General features: G+C 38.4%; 2 protein-coding genes across 3 annotated transcripts; both read left to right on the top strand.

The window, feature by feature from the left end:
* Positions 1-639: 639 nt before the first annotated feature.
* LOC117462591 (alanine aminotransferase 2-like) lies at positions 640-8,253 on the top strand. Its single transcript, XM_034104866.2, has 11 exons — positions 640-846; positions 938-1,027; positions 1,143-1,251; positions 1,941-2,074; positions 2,169-2,412; positions 2,501-2,580; positions 2,673-2,809; positions 3,316-3,490; positions 3,615-3,770; positions 3,866-3,978; positions 7,786-8,253. Exons 1-11 carry the CDS (start codon positions 781-783, stop codon positions 7,874-7,876), a joined length of 1,395 nt encoding a protein of 464 aa, XP_033960757.2. The 5' UTR covers positions 640-780; the 3' UTR covers positions 7,877-8,253.
* A 480-nt stretch (positions 8,254-8,733) lies between these two features.
* On the top strand, positions 8,734-17,365 carry LOC139435628 (alanine aminotransferase 2-like). 2 transcript variants are annotated; one of them, XM_071206362.1, is made up of 11 exons: positions 8,734-9,073; positions 9,165-9,254; positions 9,347-9,455; positions 10,099-10,232; positions 10,327-10,570; positions 10,659-10,738; positions 10,831-10,967; positions 11,474-11,648; positions 11,773-11,928; positions 12,024-12,136; positions 16,899-17,365. In XM_071206362.1, the coding sequence occupies exons 1-11, from the start codon at positions 9,008-9,010 to the stop codon at positions 16,987-16,989; spliced, it is 1,395 nt and encodes a 464-aa protein (XP_071062463.1). In that variant the 5' UTR covers positions 8,734-9,007; the 3' UTR covers positions 16,990-17,365. The 2 variants fall into 2 exon arrangements, with proteins under 2 accessions (XP_071062463.1, XP_071062464.1); XM_071206363.1 differs by lacking the exons at positions 8,734-9,073; positions 9,165-9,254 and having other exon boundaries at positions 9,357-9,451.
* The last annotated feature ends 76 nt before the right edge of the window (positions 17,366-17,441 follow it).

Raw genomic sequence — 17,441 nt, 5'->3', positions numbered from 1 at the left:
ATGAGTACATTTACTTATGGTACTATGAGTATATTTAGATTATTATACATTTGTACTTTTTCTTGAGTCACATTTTGAATGCAGGATGTTTACTTTTAACAGACGTTTTCTACATAGTAAAAGTAATACTTCTACTTTTTACTCAAGTAAAATACCTGAGTACTTCTCCCACCTCTAGCTTATTCAGATGTAAAATATCTATTTAAAATAATATATAAACATTTGGTAGAAAACTGAATGAAAGTATTCTTAATTTGTTATTAAAATATTAAATGAATGTCCTAATATTAATCTATTACTATGATACCCATATTTTTACCAGTGCCACTGCCAATAGTTTAGTGAAGTTAAACATTACTTACTCAGTAATCTTCTCAAATAAATCTGACATTCATAGGCCTACTACAAAAGTTACTGATAAAAACCTTTGGGCATGTATTGCAGTTGTTGAGCATAATTTAAAAAAAGCCTGATTTGTAGGTGTCAAATCCGTCCCTGGAAGTTAATATTTAAGACAGAGAAAAATGATTACACAGAAGCTTGTCTCTAAACTGCACTGACTGTGAATAAATACCAAATATCCTCAATGTATTTAACTAGAGATCATGTATAATAGGGAATTATTTATTTCTTCCCTATTCAAGCACCACATAGTTTTTAGATAGGAAATAGTCGGGTGGCCGTTAGGACTACATCTGTGTAGTTACCTGTATTGCTCCTCCTCTGATATCATTGCCCAAGCACTAAAATCTGCAGGAGATCAGTCCAAATCTGAAGAATATGAAGAAGTTAGATTCTACAGTCCTCCCCAGACGAGCAAACCAGATCAAGGAAGAGCTCAGACAGGTAAAGAAAGGGGTTATTGACATATTTTCAAAATGGTTTCTGTCAGCCACGTTTCCATCCTGTTGTTTTGCTTTTAATTCACTGTCTGCAGAAATTGAGAAAGCCATACAAGCAAGTGATAGATCTGTACTGGGGAGACCCGCACGCTGCAGGTGTGAAGCCTCTGTCCTTTGTCCGACAGGTAATCTGTAACCTTCAAAGTCCATCTTTAGACTGTATTAAAATTAATATGCAGGTTCATACATCTTCTGAATACAAATGCGTGTCTTATCTATTGTGTGTCTTCTCATTTGCAGGTTCTTGCAGCATGTCTTTACCCTGATCTTGTGAACAGCAACACGCTTCCAGTGGACGTCAGACAGAGGGCTCAGAGGCTGCTTGGGGAATGTGCCGGAGGGAGTGTAGGTAAGATATGTGCATGTGGTATATTATTAAAATGAAATGTTATGGAGTTATGGGATATCTGTTTTCAAGATTTCTGGACCATTTAACCCATTCAAATAATGTTTTTACCATTACTTTTTCTTTTGCATACAAGCTTAGTTATTTTAAGTGTATGGAATATATTACATAAAGCAAACGGAAATCCGGATACCTCATTTTGCAACTAGGGCAGAGATGTGTGTACTATGCAGATATATAGATATATAGATATATACTTAATTTATCCAAAATTGGGATTTGATTTTGTTCCAGCAGCAGTGTCAAGCATTACATGAGTTAAAAATGTTTAAGAGACATAAGAAGATACAAATGTAAAAAAATAAATAAATAACATTAGTGGCAAGTATATATATAGTAAGAATATAAATAAAAAATTCAAAATGCATAATATAAGAGTAGGTAATAAGATATACAATATGATTAAAAATATACTGAAGTATTTATTATTTTTGTATACACATACATGTGCTTAGCCTTGATGCATGTTTTAAGCCCTATATTAACAAAACTGTGTAATTTGTATTATACAAATACAAATTAATTTAATGATGTAGCATAAAACAATGTTCTAAAATAAATAAAATGAAAATACAACTATTTTAACTTATAGAATTATTGCATTTCCTAAGCTTTCCTGGTTATTCCTTCAGGTTCTTATACTGCTACAGCTGGCATACCAGAAATAGTCCACAGAATCTCTGAATTCATAACCAAACGAGATGGCGGGGCTCCATCAGACCCTGAAAACATCTACATCAGCCCCGGCTCTCAGTGGGCTCTCAGGGTAATAATTACTGAAATACTGCCATACTGTGTCTGTTCCTCCTGCGGATCATCATCATCTTTGAGTTGAATTAATCTGTTCCTGTGTTTATTAGAACATTCTCAAGGTCTTGTTGAACAGCCAGGCTTCCCCCAGAACAGGTGTGCTGACTCCAGGGCCGTGCTACCCCCTCACCAATTTTACAATAAAAGGGTTGGGAGGAGTTACTGTCCCGTACTACCTCAGCGAGGAGCAGGGCTGGGAGCTGCACGTGGAGGAGCTGCATCGAGCGCTGGACTCTGCAAAGGGACTCTGCAACCCTGTCGCTCTGTATGTCATCAACCCTGGAAATCCCACAGGTAGTCAAATCCAAACAGAATTGACATCATCTAAGTATATCTTTTGAATCATAGAATATGGTATCATGCCATGCCGTGTTTCCTGTAGGTTATGTTCAAAGCAGAAAGACAATGCAAGAGGTGATCCGGTTTGCTTCAGAGAAGAGGCTCTCCCTCCTGGCTGATGAGGTCTTAAAGCATTGTCATCTAACCAGAGAATTCATCAAGAGTGACAGAAATGTGTAAATAAACGCTTGGATGTTCTGTGATCTCCTCCACAGGTCTATCAGGAATGTGTTCATGGGGAAAAGAGTGAGTTTCTCTCTTACAAGAGAGTTCTGTCTGAGATGGGTCCTCCTCTCTCAGACACGGTGGAGCTGGCATCCTTCCACTCAGCATCCAAAGGCTTCATGGGAGAGTACGTTCTGTGTTGTACTGTCTGCGCTCTATTTCCTGAACAATAGAAGAAAATTAAAATAATTATTTAAGAGCGCAAACTTGGACATACAACAGGATAAATTACACATAGATTAAAGTCAGTGAAGCTAATTTATTTTAGGTAGTTTTCTGACAAAGAGTCAACTGATGTGTTGTTGTGCTGTTGTTTAAGGTAGCCTACATTTTAGGCTCAGAGTTGGCAAAACGTTAATCTGGTTTTGGATTCTTTATTCTCTAGTGAGGCTTGCCAGAATTAATTAATCATTCATTGACAATGAATGAATACAAATGGTTGTTTAAGGGGTCAAGTATTTCTGAAGGAAAGAAAGATAATGTCACTACAAGATTGACAAGATAAGAAGTTCTAAAAGTGCTCAGAACAATACAATTGAATGAGTTTCTATAACAGCTGGGCTGTACGCATGAAGATCAGGCTCGGGCAAATATATGCAGATCAGGGACTCTTCATTTTTCTCTCTCCCCCAGATGTGGTCTGCGTGGTGGATATGTGGAGCTGGTAAATCTGGACCCTGATGTTATGAAATGCATCTACAAGCTGTTCTCCACAGACACCTGTGCTCCTGTGTTGAGCCAGATTGCCCTGGATCTGATGACCAACCCTCCACAACCAGGAGATCCATCGTACCCACTGTATAGTGAGGTGAGATCAGAGATAAGCAATTCAGATTTCTATTTTGCAGGATGCCTAATATCCTGGTTTTCTCAAGCAGTTTTAAAATAGGAAACCTCAATGATTGTTTTGTTCTTGCCTTTAACTTCTGCAGGAGACACAACACATCAAGACTATGATGGTTCATAATGTAAAGAGAGTCTTTGAGGTATTGAACAGCCTGCCGGGTTTCTCCTGCAAGCCGGTGGAAGGAGGTGCCTTCGCATTCCCCAGACTGCATCTTCCACCTAAAGCCATTCAGAAAGCCAAGGTTATATATCTCATTGAACCAAGTACACACTGCAAAATCACAGCAATACCACGAACAAGTAATTAATCATTTGGTTATATCTTTGCTTATTTTAGGAAATGGAAATGGAACCAGATTTGTTCTACTGTATGAGACTCCTGGAGGAAGCTGGTGTGTTAGTCAAACCTGGCATGGAGAACGGACCAAAGGACGGCACCCACCACATCAGGTAAAATATTTAACTGCCTACTAAGCAAAAGAGTATGTTTCTAGTAAAAAATTACCAAAAATGAAGCAGTCTGTAATACATTAACGCACATCCATAAGACATTACAATGTGTTCATGCTTTGTAACTACATTAAAGGTGGGGTAGGTAAGTTTGAGAAACCGGCTCGAGATACACTTTTGTTATATTCCATGGACTGCTCTTAACATCCCGATAGCAATGAATATCTTAAGTGCTTTGATAAAAAATCAATACAAAATGTATCTGTGTTAGCCGTAGTACTGTAAAAAGCACGACCAATCATTTTAGCGGCCCGGCTAAAATAACTGGATGGCCTACCTGCCTGTCAGCCTTCCATCTGTGCACAAACTTATCTCGTGCCCTCATTGGTTATGTGCGCGTTCGTGTGTGTTGGAGGAGGGACTCTGTTAGGAAGTGGCAGATTTTTTCCGGCTGTGTATTTTCAAATTCTAGCGCACTCGAGCTGGTTTCTCCAAAATTACCTACCCCACCTTTAACATCTTTATAATAATGCATGACAACTCATTAGGTTTTTAGAGTATTAAAGGTGGTGGACATAATTTAGTAAGGTTTCAACATTTATAACGCGTTATACTTCAATGCCAAAGGGATCACAGAGTTCATGTAATTGGTCATCTATTAAAGGGCATGAAGCAATTTATTGTTATAAAAAGTTGTTGTTGCAAAGCTAGATACCTATTTGCAACCCATCCTAACATTAACCCAGTAGCTCAGCTCACCTTTCTACAGCAATGTCCTGCTTCAGTCTTTGTTGCACATTCACAGCAGTCTAGGGAGATGGGCTTCTATTTCCTCACTCTCGTCGTACCATTGGACACTGTTGGTCTGATGTTGTGCGGTTTTAATTACACTTTACTTGTAGCAAGCATACACTGCTCAAAAGTCCTCGTAATTTAGTTGGAATGCTGATAACAGCATTCCAACTATCTGTTATGCTACGCACAAAAAGTGTATTATTATTCTGCAGGGATTTTGCACCTCTTCTCCTCCCGCATTGAACATCGCAGAAACTCCGTTCAAACATCAAAACGTTCAACTCGGTCGGGAATCAATGGCTATTACTTTTCTCATTCATAACTTTCATAATTCCAGAGATACATCCCATAATTCATCACATTTTTAACATGGAAATCAATGAATAAATCTTCATGCGACTTCAACTGCTAACTGCTCATTCATACTTTCACTCAGAAACCTCATTCCAACTTTAAAATGTTACACATCTTTCTGACATTATTCGTGAAACACAACTTTTAAATCTGATTCTTACTTTTAGAGATATTAAACATTGTTCAGACCTTGGTAAAGAGGCCTTCTTCAGATTTTAACAATAACTAGAGTGCGTGATGTCACAGCTAGAGGGTAGGAAATCTTGAAATGTGCCTTCATATTTTTTTTTAAAACTGCCATAATTCCCAAACCCTACATTCCTGAGACATAATCTTTCATGACAAATGTAGGAAATCATCTCGTAGCTTGAAAAATGACAAATAATTAAGCAAAAATAATTCAACAAAATGCCTCTTGAGGGCATGGAGTGACAAAAACTTTCAACATGCCTCCATTAAAGCCCATTGTAATTTCAGGCTGATATTTCCTCACTGCAGCAGCCGCACACCTTTAGTTAAACTGCCAAAAAGGCCACATTATTAACCGGAAAGTACACAAAAATTACACTTCAGATACTCAAGGTCCTTGACATGCTTCACGTTTTGGAATTTCACAGATATCTGTTACGGTTCTTCCACAAAACGTTCACATGTAAGAGGTTTATCTCTCATTCAGAACAATGCAAATGCTCTCCTCTCACTGATTACTGCACGTTGACACGTCATTAGCTCAAATATAAACACCTGTGTCATGGAACACGATGATGTCATAATTCCAACTGACATAATTAGAGCAGCAGACTAATGACGTGGTCACGGGAGTTTAACAGACTGTCTCAGCCTATTATTTTCCGTCTGATGGAGACTTCATACTGACTTCAACATGTTCCACATATTTTAGACATTATTGGTGACGTATGCTTTTAGTTTTAAAGTTTTCAGTTCAAATATTCTGCTGCTTTTTCATGCATTTAGACTTTTATTTTCTTGTTCTTATTTCACATTCAAGTCCCCTCTATTCATAATAATAATAATAGATTTAATTTGTTAGCGCTTTTATAGGTGCTCAAAGACGCTTTACATATATAGTGAAGATAAAATAAAATAGAGGAACAACAAATAAATATATAGTTAAAGTTAAAGTCAAATAATACAAAAACAATCACACATTAAAAGCCAGATTGAAGAGGTGAGTTTTTGTAAGTTTTTTGAAGGTGGTGAGGTCAGATGTTCATGAACCCTTTAAAGTACTCAGCCACACCACTTACAGTGGGGCAAACAAGTATTTAGTCAGCAACCAATTGTGCAAGTTCTCCCACTTAAAAAGATGAGAGGCCTGTAATTTTCATCCTAGGTACACTTCAACTATGAGAGACAGAATGGGGGGAAAGAATCCAGGAAATCACATTGTTGGATTTTTTATGAATTAATTGGTAAATTCCTCTGTAAAATAAGTATTTGGTCACCTACAAAATCCACTATGGCCAAGACCAAAGAGCTGTCAAAGGACACCAGAAACTAAATTGTAGACCTGCACCAGGCTGGGAAGACTGAATCTGCAATAGGTAAGCAGCTTGGTGTGAAGAAATCAACTGTGGGAGCAATTATTAGAAAATGGAAGACATACAAGACCACTGATAATCTCCCTAGATCTGGGGCTCCACGCAAGATCTCACCCAAAATCAAAATCAAAATGATCACAAGAACGGTGAGCAAAAATCCCATAACCACACGGGGGGACCTAGTCAATGACCTGCAGATGTCATAACTCCAACTGACATGCTCAGATCAGCACTCTTCAGATAATGGTTAATGGTCCTGCCCTCAACAGCTCTACGTCAATTATGGGGTGTCATCATATGCCGTTTCCATGGAAATTCATCCCTCGCCATAAAAGACGATGTCGCTTAACTCCTATGAAAATGTTCAAAAAGTGCTCAAACTTCACATGTGTGCTAACAGTCCAGCCATGAAGACATCTATACGGGACAGTTTTGAGATTTCTTCAAATGCTGTTGCCATGGCAACACAATGCTCGCCATGAAACACGGTAAAAATGCTCCAAATGGCCCAAAACTTCACAGGTTTGGTAACGATGCAGCCATCAACGCATCTAAGCGTATTATGGGATGTCATCAAATGCCGTTGGCATGGCGACAGATCATTCACCATCAAGTTAGTTCAAAAGTTTGCAGTTCAAATATTCTGCTGCTTTTCCAAGCCTTTTTACTTTCTTCTCTTCTCCCATCATCACACATTCAAGCCCCCAGTGTTCATGTATCATTTCAATCTAAATTCTTCACATTCTTCTTACATGTTACATTTCAGCATAGCAGTTTAGCGTCAGCTTTTCAGCATACATGTAAAGCATTCCCACTAGCAATTTCTTCAGGAATTGCATTCTTTAGTTTATAATCGGTTATGATAGATCTTCATGTGTCTTCATAATGTGAATGGCTAAAGTAGTTAGAATACGCTGGGTTGGAATTTGATTATTGTTTCATACAATGTCACTTTGGCATGGTATTATAAACACATTATCAGGTCCTATGAATGTGTTTGTTCTGCATTACAGACATGACCATCATTGAAAGTATAATTCAGACATGTTAATTCAGCACAAGTGGACTTTTTTCCTTTAACTCTTTCTCTGTGCAGATTCTGCATTATTACCCCTGAGGACACCATGGAAGAAATGCTGAGCCGCCTGAGCAGCTTTCACACACAGTTTATGAAAGACTTTTCTTGAATGAAGGCACTATTATTGTTTATTGTGTTATCTGATCACTTAAATAATTAAGTTGAAACAACAAAAATAGTCTGATCATTTACCTCATGTTGGCATGTGAGCATTTTTTTATAATAAATATGACATTCATTATCGCATGCAGTCCGTTTTAATGACCTTTGGTCTAGGTCAAATTAAACTTCTGTTTTCCAGAAAAAACTAATATCCATAAATTACCGAACACAGTCCAAAATTCAAACCAATGGATTCCCTCACATCACATGGAAGTTCATAATTTACCTAAACAATACCAGCAGCACACTTCAGATAACTGTGGGGCTCTGCTCATATACTGTATACTGACTTTCTTTTAATAAAAAACATTCCCATGAGACCACCATCCTCTTTGCTTCCTCTCTACCAGCCAGAATATTATCCACACTCCAATGAAAGTCCTGGATGTCATTAATCCACCTCACAGTTTCATCCCACAGGCCATACAACTGTTAAACACCAGCATTTTTTAAACAACATCCACAACATTAATCTGGCTACAATTTAGATTTTTTTTATCTAATATATCAAATTCAATCACTTGCATATAGACTCTTATTGCACTATTTCACTTTTTTTGTACTATTTTTCTTTTTGTATTTACTTGCACTATTTTTTTCTGTTTTATTGTACTGCACTGTTGGAGGGGCCAGTGACCTAAGATTTTCATCGTCATAACTACACTGTAGCTATATGTACGCATGACCAATAAAAGCCTTGAACCTTGAACCTATATCATGTATAATAGGGAATTATTTATTTCTTCCCTACTCAAGCAACGTAGGGAAGAGGTGAGTTTGTAGCTGTTCTACATTGGTGTTTTATCCTATCATTTACTTGTGTGTTTTATGCCTTTTATACATTTTATAGTTGTATGTTGTATTGTGTACTGTATATAAAGCACTTTGTACATTTGTGTTGAGAAGGGTGCTATATAAATAAAGTCGTACTTACTTACTTACTTCACACATCGTTTTTAGATAGGAATAGTCGGGTGGCTTTTAGGACTACATCTGTGTAGTTACCTGTATTGCTCCTCCTCTGATATCATTGCCCAAGCACTAAAACCTGCAGGAGATCAGTCTGAATCTGAAGAATATGAAGAAGTTAGATTATACAGTCCTCGCCAGACGAGCAAACCAGATCAAGGAAGAGCTCAGACAGGTAAAGAAAGGGGTTATTGACATATTTTCAAAATGGTTTCTGTCAGCCACATTTCCATCCTGTTGTTTTGCTTTAAATTCACTGTCTGCAGAAATTGAGAAAGCCATACAAGCAATTGATAGATCTGTACTGGGGAGACCCGCACGCTGCAGGTGTGAAGCCTCTGTCCTTTGTCCGACAGGTAATCTGTAACCTTCAAAGTCCATTTTTAGACTGAGATTAATATGCAAGCTCATACATCTTCTTCACTCTTATGTGTCTTCTCATTTGCAGGTTCTTGCAGCATGTCTTTACCCTGATCTTGTGAACAGCAACACGCTTCCAGTGGACGTCAGACAGAGGGCTCAGAGGCTGCTTGGGGAATGTTCCGGAGGGAGTGTAGGTAAGATATGTGCATGTGGTATTATTAAAATGAAATGTTATGGAGTTATGGGATATCTGTCTTCAAGACTTCTGGACCATTTAACCCTTTCAAATAATGTTTTACCATTACTTTTTCTTTTGCATACAAGCTTAGTTATTTTAAGTTTATGGAATACATTACATAAAGCAAACGGAAATCCGGATACCTCATTTTGCTACTAGGGCAGGGATGTGTGTACTATGCAGATAGATAGATATGTATTTATCCCAAGTTGGGATTTGATTTGGTCAAGCATTAGGCTACATGAGTTAAAAATGTTTAAGAAATACAATAACATAAAAATGTATTAAAAAAAGTACATTTAATTAATAGTAAGAATATAAATAACAAATGCATAATATAAGGGTAGGTAATAAGATAATACAATATGCTTAAAAAGATACTGAAGTATATCGTTTTTTTTTTAAATCATACATGTGCTTAGCCTTGATGCAGTTTGTAAGACCTATATTAATAAAACTGTGTAAATGCTATTAGACAAATACAAATTAATTCAATGATGTAGCATAAAACAAGGTTATAAAATAAATGCAATAAAAATACAACAATTTTTACTTCCAACATTATTGCTTTTCCTAAGCTTTCATGGTTATTCCTTCAGGTTCTTATACTGCTACAGCTGGCATACCAGAAATAGTCCACAGAATCTCTGAATTCATAACCAAACGAGATGGCGGGGCTCCATCAGACCCTGAAAACATCTACATCAGCCCCGGCTCTCAGTGGGCTCTCAGGGTAATAATTACTGAAATACTGCCATACTGTGTCTGTTCCTCCTGCGGATCATCATCATCTTTGAGTTGAATTAATCTGTTCCTGTGTTTATTAGAACATTCTCAAGGTCTTGGTGAACAGCCAGGCTTCCCCCAGAACAGGTGTGCTGACTCCAGGGCCGTGCTACCCCCTCACCAATTTTACAATAAAAGGGTTGGGAGGAGTTACTGTCCCGTACTACCTCAGCGAGGAGCAGGGCTGGGAGCTGCACGTGGAGGAGCTGCATCGAGCGCTGGACTCTGCAAAGGGACTCTGCAACCCTGTCGCTCTGTATGTCATCAACCCTGGAAATCCCACAGGTAGTCAAATCCAAACAGAATTGACATCATCTAAGTATATCTTTTGAATCATAGAATATGGTATCATGCCATGCCGTGTTTCCTGTAGGTTATGTTCAAAGCAGAAAGACAATGCAAGAGGTGATCCGGTTTGCTTCAGAGAAGAGGCTCTCCCTCCTGGCTGATGAGGTCTTAAAGCATTGTCATCTAACCAGAGAATTCATCAAGAGTGACAGAAATGTGTAAATAAACGCTTGGATGTTCTGTGATCTCCTCCACAGGTCTATCAGGAATGTGTTCATGGGGAAAAGAGTGAGTTTCTCTCTTACAAGAGAGTTCTGTCTGAGATGGGTCCTCCTCTCTCAGACACGGTGGAGCTGGCATCCTTCCACTCAGCATCCAAAGGCTTCATGGGAGAGTACGTTCTGTGTTGTACTGTCTGCGCTCTATTTCCTGAACAATAGAAGAAAATTAAAATAATTATTTAAGAGCGCAAACTTGGACATACAACAGGATAAATTACACATAGATTAAAGTCAGTGAAGCTAATTTATTTTAGGTAGTTTTCTGACAAAGAGTCAACTGATGTGTTGTTGTGCTGTTGTTTAAGGTAGCCTACATTTTAGGCTCAGAGTTGGCAAAACGTTAATCTGGTTTTGGATTCTTTATTCTCTAGTGAGGCTTGCCAGAATTAATTAATCATTCATTGACAATGAATGAATACAAATGGTTGTTTAAGGGGTCAAGTATTTCTGAAGGAAAGAAAGATAATGTCACTACAAGATTGACAAGATAAGAAGTTCTAAAAGTGCTCAGAACAATACAATTGAATGAGTTTCTATAACAGCTGGGCTGTACGCATGAAGATCAGGCTCGGGCAAATATATGCAGATCAGGGACTCTTCATTTTTCTCTCTCCCCCAGATGTGGTCTGCGTGGTGGATATGTGGAGCTGGTAAATCTGGACCCTGATGTTATGAAATGCATCTACAAGCTGTTCTCCACAGACACCTGTGCTCCTGTGTTGAGCCAGATTGCCCTGGATCTGATGACCAACCCTCCACAACCAGGAGATCCATCGTACCCACTGTATAGTGAGGTGAGATCAGAGATAAGCAATTCAGATTTCTATTTTGCAGGATGCCTAATATCCTGGTTTTCTCAAGCAGTTTTAAAATAGGAAACCTCAATGATTGTTTTGTTCTTGCCTTTAACTTCTGCAGGAGACACAACACATCAAGACTATGATGGTTCATAATGTAAAGAGAGTCTTTGAGGTATTGAACAGCCTGCCGGGTTTCTCCTGCAAGCCGGTGGAAGGAGGTGCCTTCGCATTCCCCAGACTGCATCTTCCACCTAAAGCCATTCAGAAAGCCAAGGTTATATATCTCATTGAACCAAGTACACACTGCAAAATCACAGCAATACCACGAACAAGTAATTAATCATTTGGTTATATCTTTGCTTATTTTAGGAAATGGAAATGGAACCAGATTTGTTCTACTGTATGAGACTCCTGGAGGAAGCTGGTGTGTTAGTCAAACCTGGCATGGAGAACGGACCAAAGGACGGCACCCACCACATCAGGTAAAATATTTAACTGCCTACTAAGCAAAAGAGTATGTTTCTAGTAAAAAATTACCAAAAATGAAGCAGTCTGTAATACATTAACGCACATCCATAAGACATTACAATGTGTTCATGCTTTGTAACTACATTAAAGGTGGGGTAGGTAAGTTTGAGAAACCGGCTCGAGATACACTTTTTGTTATATTCCATGGACTGCTCTTAACATCCCGATAGCAATGAATATCTTAAGTGCTTTGATAAAAAATCAATACAAAATGTATCTGTGTTAGCCGTAGTACTGTAAAAAGCACGACCAATCATTTTAGCGGCCCGGCTAAAATAACTGGATGGCCTACCTGCCTGTCAGCCTTCCATCTGTGCACAAACTTATCTCGTGCCCTCATTGGTTATGTGCGCGTTCGTGTGTGTTGGAGGAGGGACTCTGTTAGGAAGTGGCAGATTTTTTCCGGCTGTGTATTTTCAAATTCTAGCGCACTCGAGCTGGTTTCTCCAAAATTACCTACCCCACCTTTAACATCTTTATAATAATGCATGACAACTCATTAGGTTTTTAGAGTATTAAAGGTGGTGGACATAATTTAGTAAGGTTTCAACATTTATAACGCGTTATACTTCAATGCCAAAGGGATCACAGAGTTCATGTAATTGGTCATCTATTAAAGGGCATGAAGCAATTTATTGTTATAAAAAGTTGTTGTTGCAAAGCTAGATACCTATTTGCAACCCATCCTAACATTAACCCAGTAGCTCAGCTCACCTTTCTACAGCAATGTCCTGCTTCAGTCTTTGTTGCACATTCACAGCAGTCTAGGGAGATGGGCTTCTATTTCCTCACTCTCGTCGTACCATTGGACACTGTTGGTCTGATGTTGTGCGGTTTTAATTACACTTTACTTGTAGCAAGCATACACTGCTCAAAAGTCCTCGTAATTTAGTTGGAATGCTGATAACAGCATTCCAACTATCTGTTATGCTACGCACAAAAAGTTTATTATTATTCTGCAGGGATTTTGCACCTCTTCTCCTCCCGCATTGAACATCGCAGAAACTCCGTTCAAACATCAAAACGTTCAACTCGGTCGGGAATCAATGGCTATTACTTTTCTCATTCATAACTTTCATAATTCCAGAGATACATCCCATAATTCATCACATTTTTAACATGGAAATCAATGAATAAATCTTCATGCGACTTCAACTGCTAACTGCTCATTCATACTTTCACTCAGAAACCTCATTCCAACTTTAAAATGTTACACATCTTTCTGACATTATTCCTGAAACACAACTTTTAAATCTGATTCTTACTTTTAGAGATATTAAACATTGTTCAGACCTTGGTAAAGAGGCCTTCTTCAGATTTTAACAATAACTAGAGTGCGTGATGTCACAGCTAGAGGGTAGGAAATCTTGAAATGTGCCTTCATATTTTTTTTTAAAACTGCCATAATTCCCAAACCCTACATTCCTGAGACATAATCTTTCATGACAAATGTAGGAAATCATCTCGTAGCTTGAAAAATGACAAATAATTAAGCAAAAATAATTCAACAAAATGCCTCTTGAGGGCATGGAGTGACAAAAACTTTCAACATGCCTCCATTAAAGCCCATTGTAATTTCAGGCTGATATTTCCTCACTGCAGCAGCCGCACACCTTTAGTTAAACTGCCAAAAAGGCCACATTATTAACCGGAAAGTACACAAAAATTACACTTCAGATACTCAAGGTCCTTGACATGCTTCACGTTTTGGAATTTCACAGATATCTGTTACGGTTCTTCCACAAAACGTTCACATGTAAGAGGTTTATCTCTCATTCAGAACAATGCAAATGCTCTCCTCTCACTGATTACTGCACGTTGACACGTCATTAGCTCAAATATAAACACCTGTGTCATGGAACACGATGATGTCATAATTCCAACTGACATAATTAGAGCAGCAGACTAATGACGTGGTCACGGGAGTTTAACAGACTGTCTCAGCCTATTATTTTCCGTCTGATGGAGACTTCATACTGACTTCAACATGTTCCACATATTTTAGACATTATTGGTGACGTATGCTTTTAGTTTTAAAGTTTTCAGTTCAAATATTCTGCTGCTTTTTCATGCATTTAGACTTTTATTTTCTTGTTCTTATTTCACATTCAAGTCCCCTCTATTCATAATAATAATAATAGATTTAATTTGTTAGCGCTTTTATAGGTGCTCAAAGACGCTTTACATATATAGTGAAGATAAAATAAAATAGAGGAACAACAAATAAATATATAGTTAAAGTTAAAGTCAAATAATACAAAAACAATCACACATTAAAAGCCAGATTGAAGAGGTGAGTTTTTGTAAGTTTTTTGAAGGTGGTGAGGTCAGATGTTCATGAACCCTTTAAAGTACTCAGCCACACCACTTACAGTGGGGCAAACAAGTATTTAGTCAGCAACCAATTGTGCAAGTTCTCCCACTTAAAAAGATGAGAGGCCTGTAATTTTCATCCTAGGTACATTTCAACTATGAGAGACAGAATGGGGGGAAAGAATCCAGGAAATCACATTGTTGGATTTTTTATGAATTAATTGGTAAATTCCTCTGTAAAATAAGTATTTGGTCACCTACAAAATCCACTATGGCCAAGACCAAAGAGCTGTCAAAGGACACCAGAAACTAAATTGTAGACCTGCACCAGGCTGGGAAGACTGAATCTGCAATAGGTAAGCAGCTTGGTGTGAAGAAATCAACTGTGGGAGCAATTATTAGAAAATGGAAGACATACAAGACCACTGATAATCTCCCTAGATCTGGGGCTCCACGCAAGATCTCACCCCGTGGGGTCAAAATGATCACAAGAACGGTGAGCAAAAATCCCATAACCACACGGGGGGACCTAGTCAATGACCTGCAGAGAGCTGGGACCAAAGTAACAAAGGCTACCATCAGTAACACACTGCGCCGCCAGGGACTCAAATCCTGCAGTGCCAGACGTGTCCCCCTGCTTAAGCCAGTACATGTCCAGGCCTGTCTGAAGTTTGCTAGAGAGCATTTAGATGATCCAGAAGAGGATTGGGAGAATGTCATATGGTCAGATGAAACCAAAATAGAACTTTTTGGTAAAAACTCAACTAGACGTGTTTGGAGGAGAAAGAATGCTGAGTTGCATCCAAAGAACACCATACCTACTGTGAAACATGGGGGTGGAAACATCATGCTTTGGGGCTGTTTTTCTGCAAAGGGACCAGGACGACTGATCCGTGTAAAGGAAAGAATGAATGGGGCCATGTATCGTGAGATTTTGAGTGACAACCTCCTTCCATCAGCAAGGGCATTGCAGATGAAACGTGGCTAGGTCTTTCAGCATGACAATGATCCCAAACACACCGCCCGGGCAACGAAGAAGTGGCTTCGTAAGAAGCATTTTAAGGTCCTGGAGTGGCCTAGCCAGTCTCCAGATCTCAACCCCATAGAAAATCTTTGGAGGGAGTTTAAAGTCTGTGTTTTATCAGCTAACTAATGACACACACTCAGAGGATCTTTATAAACGTTTTAAGTATTGCACGTCTTTAAACATGACTCTTATAAATCACTTTTAAAACCAGCGATGCACTACAGTGTCAGCTTTTCTAAAATAGAAACTTCAATGTTCACATCTTTCTAAATGATTCTACTTTTCAATTACCTACAAATAATCCTAATCATAATCCCATTTTCAATCTTCCAATTGTTCATATGTTTTGGTCAATTAACAAACCTGTTTTTCATCAAATGTTAGCCTTTGCCAGATTTATTTGATCACCATGGAAACCTTTGATCTCTGGACACGTCGTTAGCTCAAATATAAACACCTGTGTCATGGAACACGATGATGTCATAACTCCAACTGACATGCTCAGATCAGCAGACTTCAGATAATGGTTAATGGTCCTGCCCTCAACAGCTCTACGTCAATTATGGGGTGTCATCATATGCCGTTTCCATGGAAATTCATCCCTCGCCATAAAAGACGATGTCGCTTAACTCCTATGAAAATGTTCAAAAAGTGCTCAAACTTCACATGTGTGCTAACAGTCCAGCCATGAAGACATCTATACGGGACAGTTTTGAGATTTCTTCAAATGCTGTTGCCATGGCAACACAATGCTCGCCATGAAACACGGTAAAAATGCTCCAAATGGCCCAAAACTTCACAGGTTTGGTAACGATGCAGCCATCAACGCATCTAAGCGTATTATGGGATGTCATCAAATGCCGTTGGCATGGCGACAGATCATTCACCATCAAGTTAGTTCAAAAGTTTGCAGTTCAAATATTCTGCTGCTTTTCCAAGCCTTTTTACTTTCTTCTCTTCTCCCATCATCACACATTCAAGCCCCCAGTGTTCATGTATCATTTCAATCTAAATTCTTCACATTCTTCTTACATGTTACATTTCAGCATAGCAGTTTAGCGTCAGCTTTTCAGCATACATGTAAAGCATTCCCACTAGCAATTTCTTCAGGAATTGCATTCTTTAGTTTATAATCGGTTATGATAGATCTTCATGTGTCTTCATAATGTGAATGGCTAAAGTAGTTAGAATACGCTGGGTTGGAATTTGATTATTGTTTCATACAATGTCACTTTGGCATGGTATTATAAACACATTATCAGGTCCTATGAATGTGTTTGTTCTGCATTACAGACATGACCATCATTGAAAGTATAATTCAGACATGTTAATTCAGCACAAGTGGACTTTTTTCCTTTAACTCTTTCTCTGTGCAGATTCTGCATTATTACCCCTGAGGACACCATGGAAGAAATGCTGAGCCGCCTGAGCAGCTTTCACACACAGTTTATGAAAGACTTTTCTTGAATGAAGGCACTATTATTGTTTATTGTGTTATCTGATCACTTAAATAATTAAGTTGAAACAACAAAAATAGTCTGATCATTTACCTCATGTTGGCATGTGAGCATTTTTTATAATAAATATGACATTCATTATCGCATGCAGTCCGTTTTAATGACCTTTGGTCTAGGTCAAATTAAACTTCTGTTTTCCAGAAAAAACTAATATCCATAAATTACCGAACACAGTCCAAAATTCAAACCAATGGATTCCCTCACATCACATGGAAGTTCATAATTTACCTAAACAATACCAGCAGCACACTTCAGATAACTGTGGGGCTCTGCTCATATACTGTATACTGACTTTCTTTTAATAAAAAACATTCCCATGAGACCACCATCCTCTTTGCTTCCTCTCTACCAGCCAGAATATTATCCACACTCCAATGAAAGTCCTGGATGTCATTAATCCAC

The sequence above is a fragment of the Pseudochaenichthys georgianus genome, chromosome 17, assembly GCF_902827115.2.
Source record: "Pseudochaenichthys georgianus chromosome 17, fPseGeo1.2, whole genome shotgun sequence".
Lineage (NCBI taxonomy): Eukaryota > Metazoa > Chordata > Actinopteri > Perciformes > Channichthyidae > Pseudochaenichthys > Pseudochaenichthys georgianus.
This window is presented reverse-complemented; position numbering and strand designations above follow the sequence as displayed.